Raw genomic sequence first — 12,975 nt, forward strand, 5'->3', positions numbered from 1 at the left:
AGGTGTCATCAGGCATAATAAAGTCTTGACCAACAACTGCCAACGGCTAATACCGCAACCACGGCAAAATTCCTATTGATGCATTTTCTTCCCCTCACCAACCGGGCAAGCAAGACCGAACTCCCGGGGCTGGGATCGACAGGTTCGGGGATGCGAGTTTATGTCATGTCATGCATGCTGTACGGGTTATCAACCACCGAGCTTCATACAAATACCGCCAAAATGGCTTCCACTTTTACGCGCTCGGTTTTGTTGACAGAGGTATTGAGTCGAGATGAAGTTGCTTTCACTCTCTACCGTCGGGCTCTTGGCCTTGACAGGATTCTCAATTGCGCAAGAGAATGCCAATGTTCCAATACAAGACAATGGGTTGACAAACATTGTTCAATGGTGAATTGAAGTAACTACAATACGTTGAGCCCAGCACTAACCAATGTGTAGGGACGATCACAGTTACCTCATCAACGGTCAACGAATCTTTGTCTTTTCCGGAGAGTTCCATTACTGGCGCTTGCCCGTGTATGCTTCACCTTGTCCCCAAACACTCGTTCCATTGCTGACGGATCTATGCTAGGCCCGAACTCTGGCGCGACTTGCTGGAGAAGATCAAAGCGGCTGGTTTCAATGCCTTCAGCATCTACAACAGCTGGGGCTACCACGAAGCGTCCCCAGGAGCTCTCGACTTCGAGAATGGCGCGCACGACTTTGTGTCCATCATGACACTGGCAAAAGAGCTCGGTCTCTATCTCTTGATCCGCCCAGGTCCCTACGTCAATGCCGAAGCCAACGCCGGAGGATTTCCCCTGTGGGTGACGACCGGCGAGTATGGCAAGCTGCGCAACGACGATCCTAGATTTACCAAGGCCTGGTCGAAATACTGGACTGAGATATCCAAGATCATTGAGCCGCATCTTATCACCAATGGCGGTAATGTTGCGATGTTCCAGGTATGAATTTCTTGTTATGGGTCGTGGACAGCTCTTTGCGGCTAACTGACTTCTATAGATCGAGAACGAGCTGGGTGGTCAATGGAAGAATGATGACAAACGGATCTTGAACGAACCTACTGCGAATTATATGCAGCTCCTGCAAGATTCGGCCAGAGACGCTGGTATCGACGTACCCGTCTTCCACAACGCCCCTAATACTGTGAGATTTCCTACCCCCCATCTTACTAGATCCATGATAACTGACCATTCCAGCGCACCTTTTCTTGGTCCAACGACTTCGAAGCCAATGCAACTGGCAATGTCGATGTGACCGGTGTAGACAGCTACCCATCCTGCTGGAGCTGCAATCTCGACGAATGCACAGGTACCAACGGTGAATACGTCCCCTACAACATCCAAGACTACGTCACCTACTTCGCCAAGCAGTCTCCAGCCCAACCTCACTTCCTGCCTGAGTTCCAAGGCGGTTCTTACAACCCATGGGGAGGCCCTGAGGGCGGCTGTCCAGGCGATATTGGCCCTGATTTCGCAAACATCTTCTACCGTGACTTGGTTGCTCAGCAAGCCACGGCCATCTCACTGTACATGATGTACGGCGGTACCAACTGGGGCTGGTTCGCTTGTCCCGTAGTTGCTACTAGCTACGATTACTCCTCACCTATCTCCGAGAACCGAGAGATCTGGGACAAGTACTACGAGACTAAGTCGTTGACTTTGTTTACTCGAGTGGCGCACGATCTTACCAAGACCAACCGGGTCACTAACAGCACATCTTTGTCAACCAACGACGATATTCTTATCTCGGAGCTTCGACACGAGGATAACGGTGCGGCCTTCTATGTTGCTCGACATGACTACTCGCCGTCCGGCACTAAGGAGATTTTCAAGATCCGCGTCAACACTACTGAAGGCGAGATGACCATCCCTCAAAGTGAGCACATCACCATCAACGGCCATCAGTCCAAGATCATCCCTACAGACTTTCACTTCGGTGAGAAGACTCTTCTCTATACCACAGCCGAGGTCCTCACCTACTCTGTCATTGACAAGAAGGAGGTCATCGTGCTTTGGCTGCCCGAGGGTGAGCATGGAGAGTTCGCTCTCAAGGGGCATACTGAACTCAAGCATGACAAATCTCTGAAGGGTCTCAAGATCAAGGCGGGCAAGAAGAGTGTGACCGTCAACTACACTCAGAAGAAGGGTCTTTTCACCCTCAACATGAAGGACGGCTCGACCATTGTCTTGGCTGATCGTCAGACTGCTTACAAGTTCTGGTCGCCCACACTGGACAATGATCCTTTTGCGCCGGTCAACAAAACTGGTATGTCTTCATCATGAATCTCTGAGATATCAGGTCAACTAACATTTGTAGTTCTTGTTCATGGACCCTATCTTGTGCGTCATGCGACCGTCAAGGATGGACAGCTCAACATCGAAGGCGACCTCGACAAGTCTACCGAAATTACAGTCTTTGCTTCCGAATCTCTCAAGTCCATCTCCTGGAACGGCGAGAAGGTCAAGATCTCATCGAAAGAAGGCCATAAGTACACTGCCAAGCTCAAGGGTCCTTCAAAGGTGAAGCTTCCCAAGCTTGAGTCGTGGAAGTACGCGGACAGCTTGCCAGAGATCAAGTCGGACTACAAGACTTCTTCTTCAGCCTGGATTGGTAAGTATCTACTTTTATTGAGGGTTCTCTAGTACTGACAATTTTCTTAGTGGCCAACAAGAAGAATACTACCAATGCGGTTCTCGTTCCCGACTTGAAGAACCCCGTCTTGTATGTTGACGAATACAACATCCACTACGGAAACCACATCTACAGGGCCAGTTTCCCCACGACTGACAAGGCTCCCACCGGCGTGTATCTGAATGTCACTGGTGGTCTGGCCTTTGGTTACTCTGTCTGGCTCAACTCGGACTACATCGGCTCTTACCTCGGCAATGCTACCGTCGGAAAGTCTGGCCAAGAATTTTCCTTCAAGAATGCTACTTTGTCCAAGAAGGAGAACACCCTAGTCGTGTTGATGGACAACTCTGGACACGACCTTCGCGAGGGCGCTCTTGACCCTCGAGGTATCACCAACGCCACTCTCATCGGCTCTGCCACGGGTGGATACAAGTTCTCTGAATGGAAGATTGCTGGCCATGCCGGAAGCGTCGAGGGCGAAGTCATCGACCCAGTCCGCGGTCCTCTGAACGAAGGCGGTCTCTACGCGGAGCGTATCGGTGCTCACCTGCCAGGCTTCTCCGACAAGAAGTGGAAGTCTTACTCCTCTAAGCAAGGCACCCTCGTCAACCCTTCAGCGGGAGTCCGTGCCTACAGAACCACCGTCGATCTCGACATTCCCGATGGTCTCGACGTCGGAATCTCATTCAAGCTCACCGCCCCCTCCAACGCGACCTTCTCGCCCACCAAAAAGGGCTACAGCAATCGTGTCCGCGTCCTTCTCTTCATCAACGGCTACCAATACGGCCGATTCAATCCTTACATTGGCAACCAGGTCTCTTTCCCTGTTCCTCCCGGTGTGCTCAATTACAGCGGAGAGAACACCATCGCTGTCACGGTTTGGAGTCAGAGCGCTGAAGGTGGTGAGGTTAAGGTTGAGTGGGAGGTTGACTATGCGCATAGCTCGAGCTTTGATGTCAAGTTTGACAGTGAATACCTTCGTCCGAAGTGGGCTGAAAGTAGATCGCAGTATGCGTAGGAGTACAGGTGGGCTGGGTAGGCATTCAGAAGTCGCTAGAAGAATAAAAAAGACGCCTTTTGAGCTGTAGCGCCACGCCAGGCACACTTGCAAGCCGCCCAGGGACGAGCTGAAGATGGGAATGCTGGCTTGAAGACCAAAACATGTATGACTGCTCAGCCGCACTTGTCAATCGCCAATTCTGCATACCTTGGAGGCGGAATTTGCCATTAGTTTTCTACTAAGTTTTCAGCTTGTATTCAGCGTCCTTCATGGCGCCAACTATTGAAACCATTTTAAACCCTGCAGCTAAGGCGCTTTCGCATGCTGATTTAAGCTTAATACAAGCTTGGAACTGCACAAGTGTTTATGTATAGTTACTGGGATCTTTCATTGCGGATTGAGCTTGCCCTTTGGCAGCAATATTCTCGTATAGAAAACAATTCCATGCCCAATAATATCGTGGCGCTGACACACAGCACCTGATGGACGCTATTTTGGTCCATTCAACAGCTGTTTTAGCGGTAAACACAGCCCCAGTGCTTCAAGTTGGCGTTTTAGTGGCTGGTCTAGCTGCTCGTGGCCAGCACTTACAGGGTCTAGACTGGCAGAGCCACCATCTGCAGGGTCAGAGACGAAAGGGAGGGAGCTTAGCTGAATGTTTGGAACATCTATAACAACAAGCATCTTTCAGCTCGAATTTTAGTCTTTCGATTCTTCTTTCTCAGTATTTCTACGTCAAGATCTAATTGTCAACTCGAACACAGTATTCTTATCGCTGTGCCTTATCGATTAACAGCCCGATAACCACCGACACCCGTGAATATGCGCTTCGCTCCGAGCGTCCTCATTGGCCTTTTGGCTGTCAACGGCCTCGCCCAAACAGTCGCAGACCCAGAACAACAACCAGAGCAACAACCAGAGCCATCAGCTATCGCTGAACCCCAACCTTCAGCACCCGCAGCGGAACCCTCGGCGCCTGTTCAACAGCCTGCGAATCCTTCAAGTGACGGCGACAACAACGATGATGATACACCACAATCGGACGCTGAAGCTGCGCCTACAGCTGTCCCAGAACCCTCAGCAAACGAGCCGGTAGAGACAGCGGATGCCTCTCAAGTGGGACAACCAACAGCTACGGCAACCGATGATGATGACGATGACGAGGTTTCATCTGCAGTTGTAGGAACAGCTACAGCAGATGGTAAGGCGCAGTACCAACATTAGCGCAGCGAAAGGGCATGCTAACAACCTTCAAAGCCAGCGCGACCGACGACGAAGCTACAGCTACTGCGACCGATACAGACGATGACGATGCGACGAATACAGCCACTCTGACGGCTACCGAGAGCGCCGCTCCGACTAGCACCGGTGCCGTAGTCGAAGTCGATCTCAAGAACGCGACGATCGGCGACAACGCAAAATTAATTGAAGTTGACGGCAAGCCCGCCATGTATGTCTACAGCATCCTCCTTGCCAAATACCTCCACTAACCTATCCGACTACAGTAAGCTCAGCGCTCCCGCCAACGGCCAAGCAACGTTTACGGTACCCGTCGAAACCGACGATGATGACTTCGACGACGACGAACTCATCTACATAGTCGCTTCCATCCTCGTCGGCGAAGGAAGTGCTAAACTACGCAAACGAGCTACAAAGACGGACTGTACCCTACAGATCCAAGCGGGCAACGCAAACGTCTACAACGAACCTCTATATACTACCGATGGCAAGTTCCAGGACGTTAAGAGCAGCGGTATCCGATCGTCGGATAATCCCGGCGCTGCGAATGTCCAGGTTACGCAGACGTGCGGTGATACGCCTTCGCCTCTTACTGTCGGTAACGTTCGTGCTGGTACCGATAGCGGAATAAAGTCGAGCTCTGGATCTGGGGGCAGTGGAGGCTCTGGTGGTAGCGGAAGTGGTGGGAAGGGTGGCAGTGGCTCCGGCTCCGGCTCGGGGACGTCTACAGCTGATGGCGCAAATGCGAGCGAGACCAGCGATTCTGGTAACGTCGGATCCAAGACCAGAACCAGCATTGGAGCTCTCGCTGCTGCCATTCTGGCCGCCGTTGCATTTGTCTAGATGCCTTTTTGAGATCGATTCACATGGAGCATAGCGGGATTGAGCGCGGACATGTCAAACTCGGAATGATACGATAATGTTCACGAGTATTAATTATACTACCTAATTGAGCTATTCATCAGATCTATGAAAGCCTCTCTGATACTCGTAGAAACCTTCGCCCTGTTAACATCAGAGACGAAACAACAGTCCTTTCGGATGGGGTTAGACAAGCCCTAGGTCATCTGTCACCTCAAGTTTTGCTGCTCTGGTCACCAGCACTACCAGCCTAATTAGTACCTAGCAGACTCGGCTACGGCATCAGGCCCATGACTCTCTTGTCATCTGCGACCAGCTTGTGGTATCTGGGCGCAGTCCGGACTCGCAGCGCTTTGCCATACTTGATGATGATGAAGACCGCAGAACAAGCGGCCAAGGCGACAAATGCAGCAGAAATGAAGCAGTTCTGGTATCCTAAATTGGTGATCCATGGGGTGATACTGTTATTCTTGTTAGCGGGCGTCAAATGCGCGATGGTGCCAACTTACCCATAACTAATAGCGAAAGACATCGTGTTTCGAACCAGGATGATCGTCGTGATACCGTCGCCGCTCAAGTCATAGTAGCTATCGATCAGATAATTGATGCTGATGATCAAGCCCATCACACTAGTCGTCGACAAAGCGCACATGGCAAAGATCAGACCAAACCAATGCACGCCATGCTGCGCTCCAACGCCCCAGAGGATCAACGAGGCTGGGACACCGATGACACATATCGCCAGCGGCCACAGACGATGCTCAGCTTCCATGATGCCATTGTTGCGACGCGCGAGTTTGATGGTCAGCCAATCGCTCATTCGTCCTGCGGCGCCGAAGGCGATGATGGCGCCCAGGCAGCAGGAGAGATAGCTTAAGCCGACCATTGACGGCTTGAGGACATACCCCGGGCCGGACAGAACAATGGACGCTGTAGCATTGAGGACGTTGAACCAGATGAGATAGGAACCATATGAGAAGCCAGCGAAGAAGATGACGGGCCAGGAAAGGAACTCAAGTGAGCGTCCAGCATGTCGCGCCATACTCTGACCAGGCGAGGGATGCCAAATGGACATCTTCTGCAAGAAGGTCTTGGGCTTAGCGTATTCTCCGACTGCCTCATCAGCCTCTCTGACTTCATGCTTCCCAGCTTCCGTCTCTTTCTCTCCCGCCTTCCTAGTGTTCTCGTCGCTCGCTCGGGAGGTTTCGATCTGGGGTCTGTTGATGTCGGGCGCAACGCGGATGTAGTTAGTCTCTTCCATGAAGAGAAACAGGAAGACGAAGACGACAGAGAGGAAGATGGCGGGCCAGTAGAAGACCCATTGCCAACCTTGATACTCAGCGATGAAGCCGCTAATGACAGGTGCGAAGTAGTTGCTTCCTGTGAGAGCGAGGGCGTAGATGCCGATGTAGGTACCGCGTTGATGGGTGAAGTACTAAGAAATGATGAGTTGGGGTCGTGTGATTGATGGGGATCGTGGCCTTACAATGTCGGTAACAGAGATCTCAGGCAGAGCTTCGATGGGCGCGACGAAGAAGCCTTGGATGATGCACTTGGCGATCCATTCCCCGTTGCTCGACACATATGCACTGCAAAACACGGTCAGTCTTATTGAAGATGCGATGGATCAGGTGGGTGTCAGAAGAATTGTCCTCTAAGGCCTAGACTACAGAAATAAAGTAGCCTAAGCTAGCATAAGATGAGCAAATTATTTCGTCTCTTATGCTCTCGGCGGCCAATTCTTTTGACATGCTGACGGGATGAACATATTTACCTCCAAACACTGGTACCCTAAGACTATTGTTATAATTGCTCGTCCCTGCGCTCCGGAGTCCCAACTTACAAGTGCCCCAAGAATTGAGATGAGGTATACCACTCGCTTGCCATACCGATGCGAAAAGGGCTGCCAGAACAACAAACCAATACCCAAGAACAAGTACATATAACCCGTTCCCTCGTTGAGAGTCGGGATCGAGACTTTCGACTGCTGCGCAAGCGGTACGAGAACAGAGTACACGGTCGCAACAGACATACCCGAGAACCAAGTGTACCTGTCTCGGTTAACATTACAGAGCTCATCAGTGCTATAGGGAATGGGCTTACAAGTTTTGGCAGACCAAAGCCAGGCGCTTACGCTGAGGAGACCAATTGAGAGGATCGTTAGGATCGTCAGATGGGGCAGGATCTAAGACGATATCGCCTTCACCACCACCCGCATGACGAACGCGCAGATTGCGCTGGACGTCCACGAGATGAATCGTACCGGGGATGGAGTCTGACTCTGACATTTTGACGGTCCCAATTGATTGAAGAGAAAAGGCTTGAAGAAATTGATGTATCTTGAGTCCTTCGTCTTTGTTCCACAAGGCTCAACGCAACGCCTTATATGCCCATCCCGGCGTCGCGCATCGCGTTTTCTCTTCATGGCCGTTCAAAGTGGCAACGGTCGAGACATCCATCGACGACACCGTGCGTGCAAACCTCATATTGTTCCATCTTAAGATTTTGTGCATGTGGTGATGGTCCTGGCTTGCGTTAGTGGAGGAACAATGGAACGCCGCTAAGTATTGTTCTTATAAGCCATCTCGGGATTAGAGGTGTTGCGCGACAACGCGCTATTGGCCGCGATAAGCTGTTCGAGGATGAAGCCCAGACATTCTGATGCGGCTGAAGATGAACAATACTTCAATTAGCCCTGCTCTTGGTGATGGGAAGTCCTTGGGTGTTGCAGTATGGTCGCACAGCGTGGAGTCACGGGCTTCTCTGAGATCTTGGCGCGTGCGCCACCAACTTCGAGTGGGCGAGGGCGAGCAATTGAAGATAACGCACTTTTCCCAAGCAATGTCAATCATAAGTGGGCTGGAGGCTATCAAGCCTCGCTTGCGTTAGTCTCAGGCTCGAGCGTGATGACTTGGCCAAGTTGATGCGGCCGCGATTGGGCCAAATGCTCGTTCACTTCGAGGACAACAGGGCGAGATGCATGAGCTGAGAGCGGGGGTTGCAGCTCCCAGGAGATATATGAGGTTGCCAGATGATACAAGTCCGTAGTCAATTGTCCATTGTCCTCTCGTCTTGACGTTCTCGATCCTCACCTTTACGGACATCCATAACATGAGTCTCGCCTCTTCATCGATCGCCCAACCTGGGTCTGTGTCTTCGCCCAAAGCATCATCAAATGTGACGGTGGAACACTGCGAGGTTGCCAATTCTGGGCACTTTCTCGATGAGAACGTGCTTCCGGGACTTCCTGTCGTACAAGTGACGCCCATCATTCGTGGCACGCCCGACTTCGAGACCCGACGTGCAGCCCTTCTCGAAGCATTTGCTTCCAAGGTTCCTCAAGACCTCCGCCTTCCAACTAGTCTCATTCGACACCCTCCAAGAGACGTCACCGATATTCCTACAACATGTGGTATCTTGTCGCCGGAAGAGCTGGAGATCACTGAACACGATGCCGTCAGCCTTGTCGAGGCAGTCGCAAGCCGCAAATACACTTCAGTCGCAGTCGCGAGAGCGGTTTGCAAGCGCGCGATCATCGCCCATCAACTCACGTGTTGTTTGACACAATGGTTCATGGACGACGCAATCGCTCAGGCTGAGAAGCTAGATGCCTACTTCGAGCAGCACGGCATACCGATCGGTCCTCTCCACGGCCTACCAATCAGCATCAAAGAGCACATTCAAGTCGCTGGGACATACTCCTCTCAGGGCTGTTTCGCGAGCATCACCTGGGATGATACAGACGCTGATGTCGTGGCTATCTTGCGTAGTCAAGGTGCTGTGATGTACTGCAAGACCAACCAGCCGCAGTCCATCATGCACCTGGAGACCGAGTCGCATTGGGGAAGAGTCTTGAACCCTTTCAACATCCACTTGACTGCTGGGGGTTCGACGGGTGGTGAGGCAGCCTTGATCGCCATGAAGGGCTCGCCACTCGGCGTCGGGACAGACATCGGGGGAAGCATTCGAGGACCGTCTGCCTTCTGTGGCATCTATGGGTTCAAGACAACGTCGAACATATTGCCAACAAGAGGGTACGTCAAGGGTGCACCTCCTCCGTCGGTGTTGAACGTGCCTCTCTCGACAGGACCCATGTGTCGGTCACTGAGAGACATGGATCTCTTTATGCGATGCGCTCTTTCGGCGAAACCATTCATTTCCGATCCGAACGTTGTGCCCCTACCATGGACCGGTCTGAACATACCATTCAATCGACGACTTAAAGTAGGCATCATCAGCAACGATGGCTTCATCAAGCCTCAACCTCCCGTCAAGAGAGCTATCTCTTGGGCGAAAGCCATCCTCTCCAATAGCAAGTACGCGCATCTTATCGAAGTCAAAGACTTCAAAGTCTTCGGGGCCGAAGAAGCTTGGAATCAGATTCGACGGTTGTATTGGCCTGACGGCGCTCAACTCACCAAGAATGGCATCGTCTCGACGGGCGAACCGCTCCACCCTCTAACAGAATGGATCACCCAAGACGGCGAACCCTTGGGTATGCAAACTGCCCTCGACATAACCCTTCAGCATAAGCCCAGAGACGACTTCCGCCTCTCCTTCGCGCAAAGCTGGACCGCCCAAGATGTGGATGTCATTATCGGCCCGTCGTTCGTCGGTCCCGCGTGCGCACACGACACGGGGTTGTACTGGACATACACCTTGCTGTACAATCTAGTCGATTACCCAGGCGCGGTAATTCCCACGCCTGTCAGGGCTGAGTCTGGGGAAGAATACGACGAAGGGTATGTCCCGTTGAGCGAGGCTTGTGCGACCGTGCGAAAGCTGTGGGATGCCGGGGATTTCGCGGGCGCGCCCGTAAACTTGCAGGTTGTAGCGCGACGATATCATGATAACGAGCTTTTTGGGGCGTTAAGTGTGTTGAAGGATGTGTTTGGGCTGGTTTAGACGCGTTGATGGGAGAATAATTGCGCGTTCGTTTGATGGTTGCTCTGGATTGTGGCAGGCGGGCATTATGGCGTTTGGGTGCAGTGGCTGTGGCTGTGTTAACAACATTCAACGTACGCTGACAGTCGATGCAACGTCTAACTTCTAAATCTGGAGCGCGAAGGGTCGTGATTTGTTTATTTTAGTAATGTATAGCAAGTGTAGTTTGTTATTATGTAGTATCCGTATTGAAGAAGGAGCTGTAGTGTATGGAATCGGCTGAGATCTCATGCAATCACTGCCTTTGGTTCAATTTATGGATGTCACAATTCGAACTTGTCGCAAACTTCCGCGAACAGCGTTTATTAATTGACAAAAAAGCGAATGCGACATACGGCCCAAGTGGGATGTTAGGACCAGTGGTAATTGACAAGAATATCGTGTTATTGATGGTGTTTTCGTGTACCGCAAAGCATCTTGCCATTGCTGACGACCTACCCTAAATACGACATGGGCAATGCATTGTCGTCAATCTTAGAAGTTTTAGCTTCCGCGCTTCAAAATCTTACTGTCCCTTTTTTGAACCTCGGTGCCTCGGTAACACGACACCTGCTTGTGGGTATTCAAGGCCTGTTCAGGCTTTTGCAATGAAAGCTGTCAGTGGAAGACAACGGCCCTTGCTAGTCCGCCGCCACCATCTAGCTGAACTCTACCACTAGGCATGCCCCGGAATCCACGACGTCAACGGAAATACGGCTTCAAGGGGCTGATTGGCTTAGTGTGACAACTGACTAGGAAGGATTGGAGATGATCGTATTGTCGTGAGTGAATTGTTACCCCGGAAGGGTTGAGCTTGCATTAGCTGCGAGGGTTGCGTGGAGATTGAAGGTGAACGGACTGGAGACAGGAGATGGATATGGAGATGGGGAAAAGTTAGAAACACGGGGTGGCATGGAGACATGGCGTGCCACTGGCGCATTCTGCTTTGCGGAGGAGGTTGTCTTCAACTGTCCAACATCAAACGTTGCCCTCAGGGTGTCAGAAGAATTGGCCCCCGGTGAGCATAAGAGACGAAATAATTTAGTCACCTTATGCTAGCTTAGGCTGGCACTTAGGCTGCTTTATTTCTGTAGCCTAAGCCTTAGAGGATAGCTTTTCTGTTGCCCACCTGGTTGCAAAGAACATCATCATCAAGTCAATTGATCACCATGCCAAGAATGATCCAGGCGACATGCGCTGACATTCCGCCAAGGGAAATGGCGGTTGCTGCCGGCTTGGCCAGGGGAATGACCGGAGATAAGCATCATAACCATGTCGCGAGAAACAACGAACTTTTGAATCGCATCCTCCATATCCCGCCCAATCGCTTGAATCAGAAGAAATGAATATCATGCCGCATTGAGAAGTTGACTAGCAGATAACCACCGCATTCTGAAATGAAGAGATAACCCTATTCTTCCTCCTCAGGCTCCCCCAGGCCCCAGCTTCCTTTTACAGGGGGTTCTTACTTGACAATAATACGTCATATGACCATTTGCACGTCGCTGTATGGACGATGCATGCCTCGTCTCGTGTCTGAGTGATAACCTTGTTGCAAAAGAACCTGCGGGGGATTTATGCTATTACCCAATAGCGACCTTCCCGTTGAGTAAAGATATCAACGGTACCTGGCGGGTAGAGATAGCCATGGGTCTCCATGGACGCCTTTTACGTAGGAGAAATCTTGTGGTGGTGGGTTCAGGGTCTTTGGAGATTAGTGAGCAAAGCTGCGCAGTGACTGGGTGGCGGAAGGGCGCACGACTGTTACGTTACCACGCGCTTGGGAGGGAGGAAAAAAAAAAAAGGCGCGTCGCACTTATCGTAGGTTCAGCCTGCGTTGTAACGGGCTTTTTGATGCTTCAGCTGTTGGGGGGAAGATTGGCACTTTTCTGCATTTGGGTAGACTAATGCAAGCTGAAGCAAGCCACCACGCAGATCTCTACGAATTGACAGCAAGGCGAAACCTCGATTATTGAAGATATGCCGATTCATGAACTGGGTAACATAAAGATTACATGATCTTGATCACAGCGATAAGCATAATGTGATGGATATGGTCCCGTTCCGGTCTTGACAAGAAACAAGAGTCATCCGGGGCGGGTTCGCCGTCTCCGGAAAGCGAAGTCGCGATTAATAGTAAAAAAAGAGTCAGAATGTCACAGAAAGTCACCTCATTGCTTACAATGGCATTCCCTTACCGGCCAACTCCATTTCTTTCAACTGTAGGTATCCGTACGCCACTATCAAGACCTATCAGAGCCCCATTTGTTAGGCGAAACTGTGGGGTGCGTCGGACGGAAAATTACCCACTTGGC

The 12,975-nt window shown here is 51.3% G+C and overlaps 4 protein-coding genes across 4 annotated transcripts; 3 read left to right on the forward strand and 1 right to left on the reverse strand.

Annotated features, from left to right (window-relative positions):
* Window positions 1-274: 274 nt before the first annotated feature.
* B0J16DRAFT_309909 (glycoside hydrolase superfamily) lies at window positions 275-3,728 on the forward strand (the record flags this gene model as incomplete). Its single annotated transcript, XM_046124936.1, has 7 exons — window positions 275-390; window positions 442-519; window positions 575-947; window positions 1,006-1,149; window positions 1,203-2,271; window positions 2,323-2,616; window positions 2,667-3,728. The coding sequence occupies 7 exons, from the start codon at window positions 275-277 to the stop codon at window positions 3,653-3,655; spliced, it is 3,063 nt and encodes a 1,020-aa protein (XP_045978799.1). The 3' UTR covers window positions 3,656-3,728.
* Window positions 3,729-4,307: 579 nt separating this feature from the next.
* On the forward strand, window positions 4,308-5,843 carry B0J16DRAFT_348652 (uncharacterized protein). The gene is made up of 3 exons (XM_046128774.1): window positions 4,308-4,838; window positions 4,895-5,087; window positions 5,143-5,843. The coding sequence occupies exons 1-3, from the start codon at window positions 4,460-4,462 to the stop codon at window positions 5,717-5,719; spliced, it is 1,149 nt and encodes a 382-aa protein (XP_045978800.1). The 5' UTR covers window positions 4,308-4,459; the 3' UTR covers window positions 5,720-5,843.
* A 22-nt stretch (window positions 5,844-5,865) lies between these two features.
* Window positions 5,866-8,188, reverse strand: B0J16DRAFT_182229 (major facilitator superfamily domain-containing protein). Its single transcript, XM_046122636.1, has 6 exons — window positions 7,841-8,188; window positions 7,581-7,788; window positions 7,512-7,528; window positions 7,224-7,326; window positions 6,247-7,172; window positions 5,866-6,198 (listed from the first exon to the last, which is right to left on the reverse strand). The coding sequence occupies exons 1-6, from the start codon at window positions 8,023-8,025 to the stop codon at window positions 6,012-6,014; spliced, it is 1,626 nt and encodes a 541-aa protein (XP_045978801.1). The 5' UTR covers window positions 8,026-8,188; the 3' UTR covers window positions 5,866-6,011.
* A 530-nt stretch (window positions 8,189-8,718) lies between these two features.
* B0J16DRAFT_182227 (amidase signature domain-containing protein) lies at window positions 8,719-10,766 on the forward strand. Its single transcript, XM_046122635.1, has one exon. It carries the CDS (start codon window positions 8,849-8,851, stop codon window positions 10,640-10,642), a length of 1,794 nt encoding a protein of 597 aa, XP_045978802.1. The 5' UTR covers window positions 8,719-8,848; the 3' UTR covers window positions 10,643-10,766.
* Window positions 10,767-12,975: the final 2,209 nt, after the last annotated feature.

This window comes from Fusarium flagelliforme (assembly GCF_020744385.1).
Source record: "Fusarium flagelliforme strain FIESC 12 MPI-CAGE-AA-0113 chromosome Unknown B0J16scaffold_7, whole genome shotgun sequence".
NCBI lineage: Eukaryota > Fungi > Ascomycota > Sordariomycetes > Hypocreales > Nectriaceae > Fusarium > Fusarium flagelliforme.

Bases quoted from the DNA above. Each gene is read 5' to 3' on its own strand.
- B0J16DRAFT_348652 (XM_046128774.1), top strand. From the start codon at position 4,460: ATGCGCTTCGCTCCGAGCGTCCTCATTGGCCTTTTGGCTGTCAACGGC. The intron at 4,839-4,894 runs GTAAGGCGCAGT...CAACCTTCAAAG, and splicing joins AGGAACAGCTACAGCAGATG to CCAGCGCGACCGACGACGAA. The intron at 5,088-5,142 runs GTATGTCTACAG...ATCCGACTACAG, and splicing joins GTTGACGGCAAGCCCGCCAT to TAAGCTCAGCGCTCCCGCCA.
- B0J16DRAFT_182229 (XM_046122636.1), bottom strand. From the start codon at position 8,025: ATGTCAGAGTCAGACTCCATCCCCGGTACGATTCATCTCGTGGACGTC. The intron at 7,789-7,840 runs GTAAGCCCATTC...TAACCGAGACAG, and splicing joins GCTTTGGTCTGCCAAAACTT to GTACACTTGGTTCTCGGGTA. The intron at 7,173-7,223 runs GTAAGGCCACGA...ATCATTTCTTAG, and splicing joins AGATCTCTGTTACCGACATT to TACTTCACCCATCAACGCGG.
- B0J16DRAFT_182227 (XM_046122635.1), top strand. From the start codon at position 8,849: ATGAGTCTCGCCTCTTCATCGATCGCCCAACCTGGGTCTGTGTCTTCG.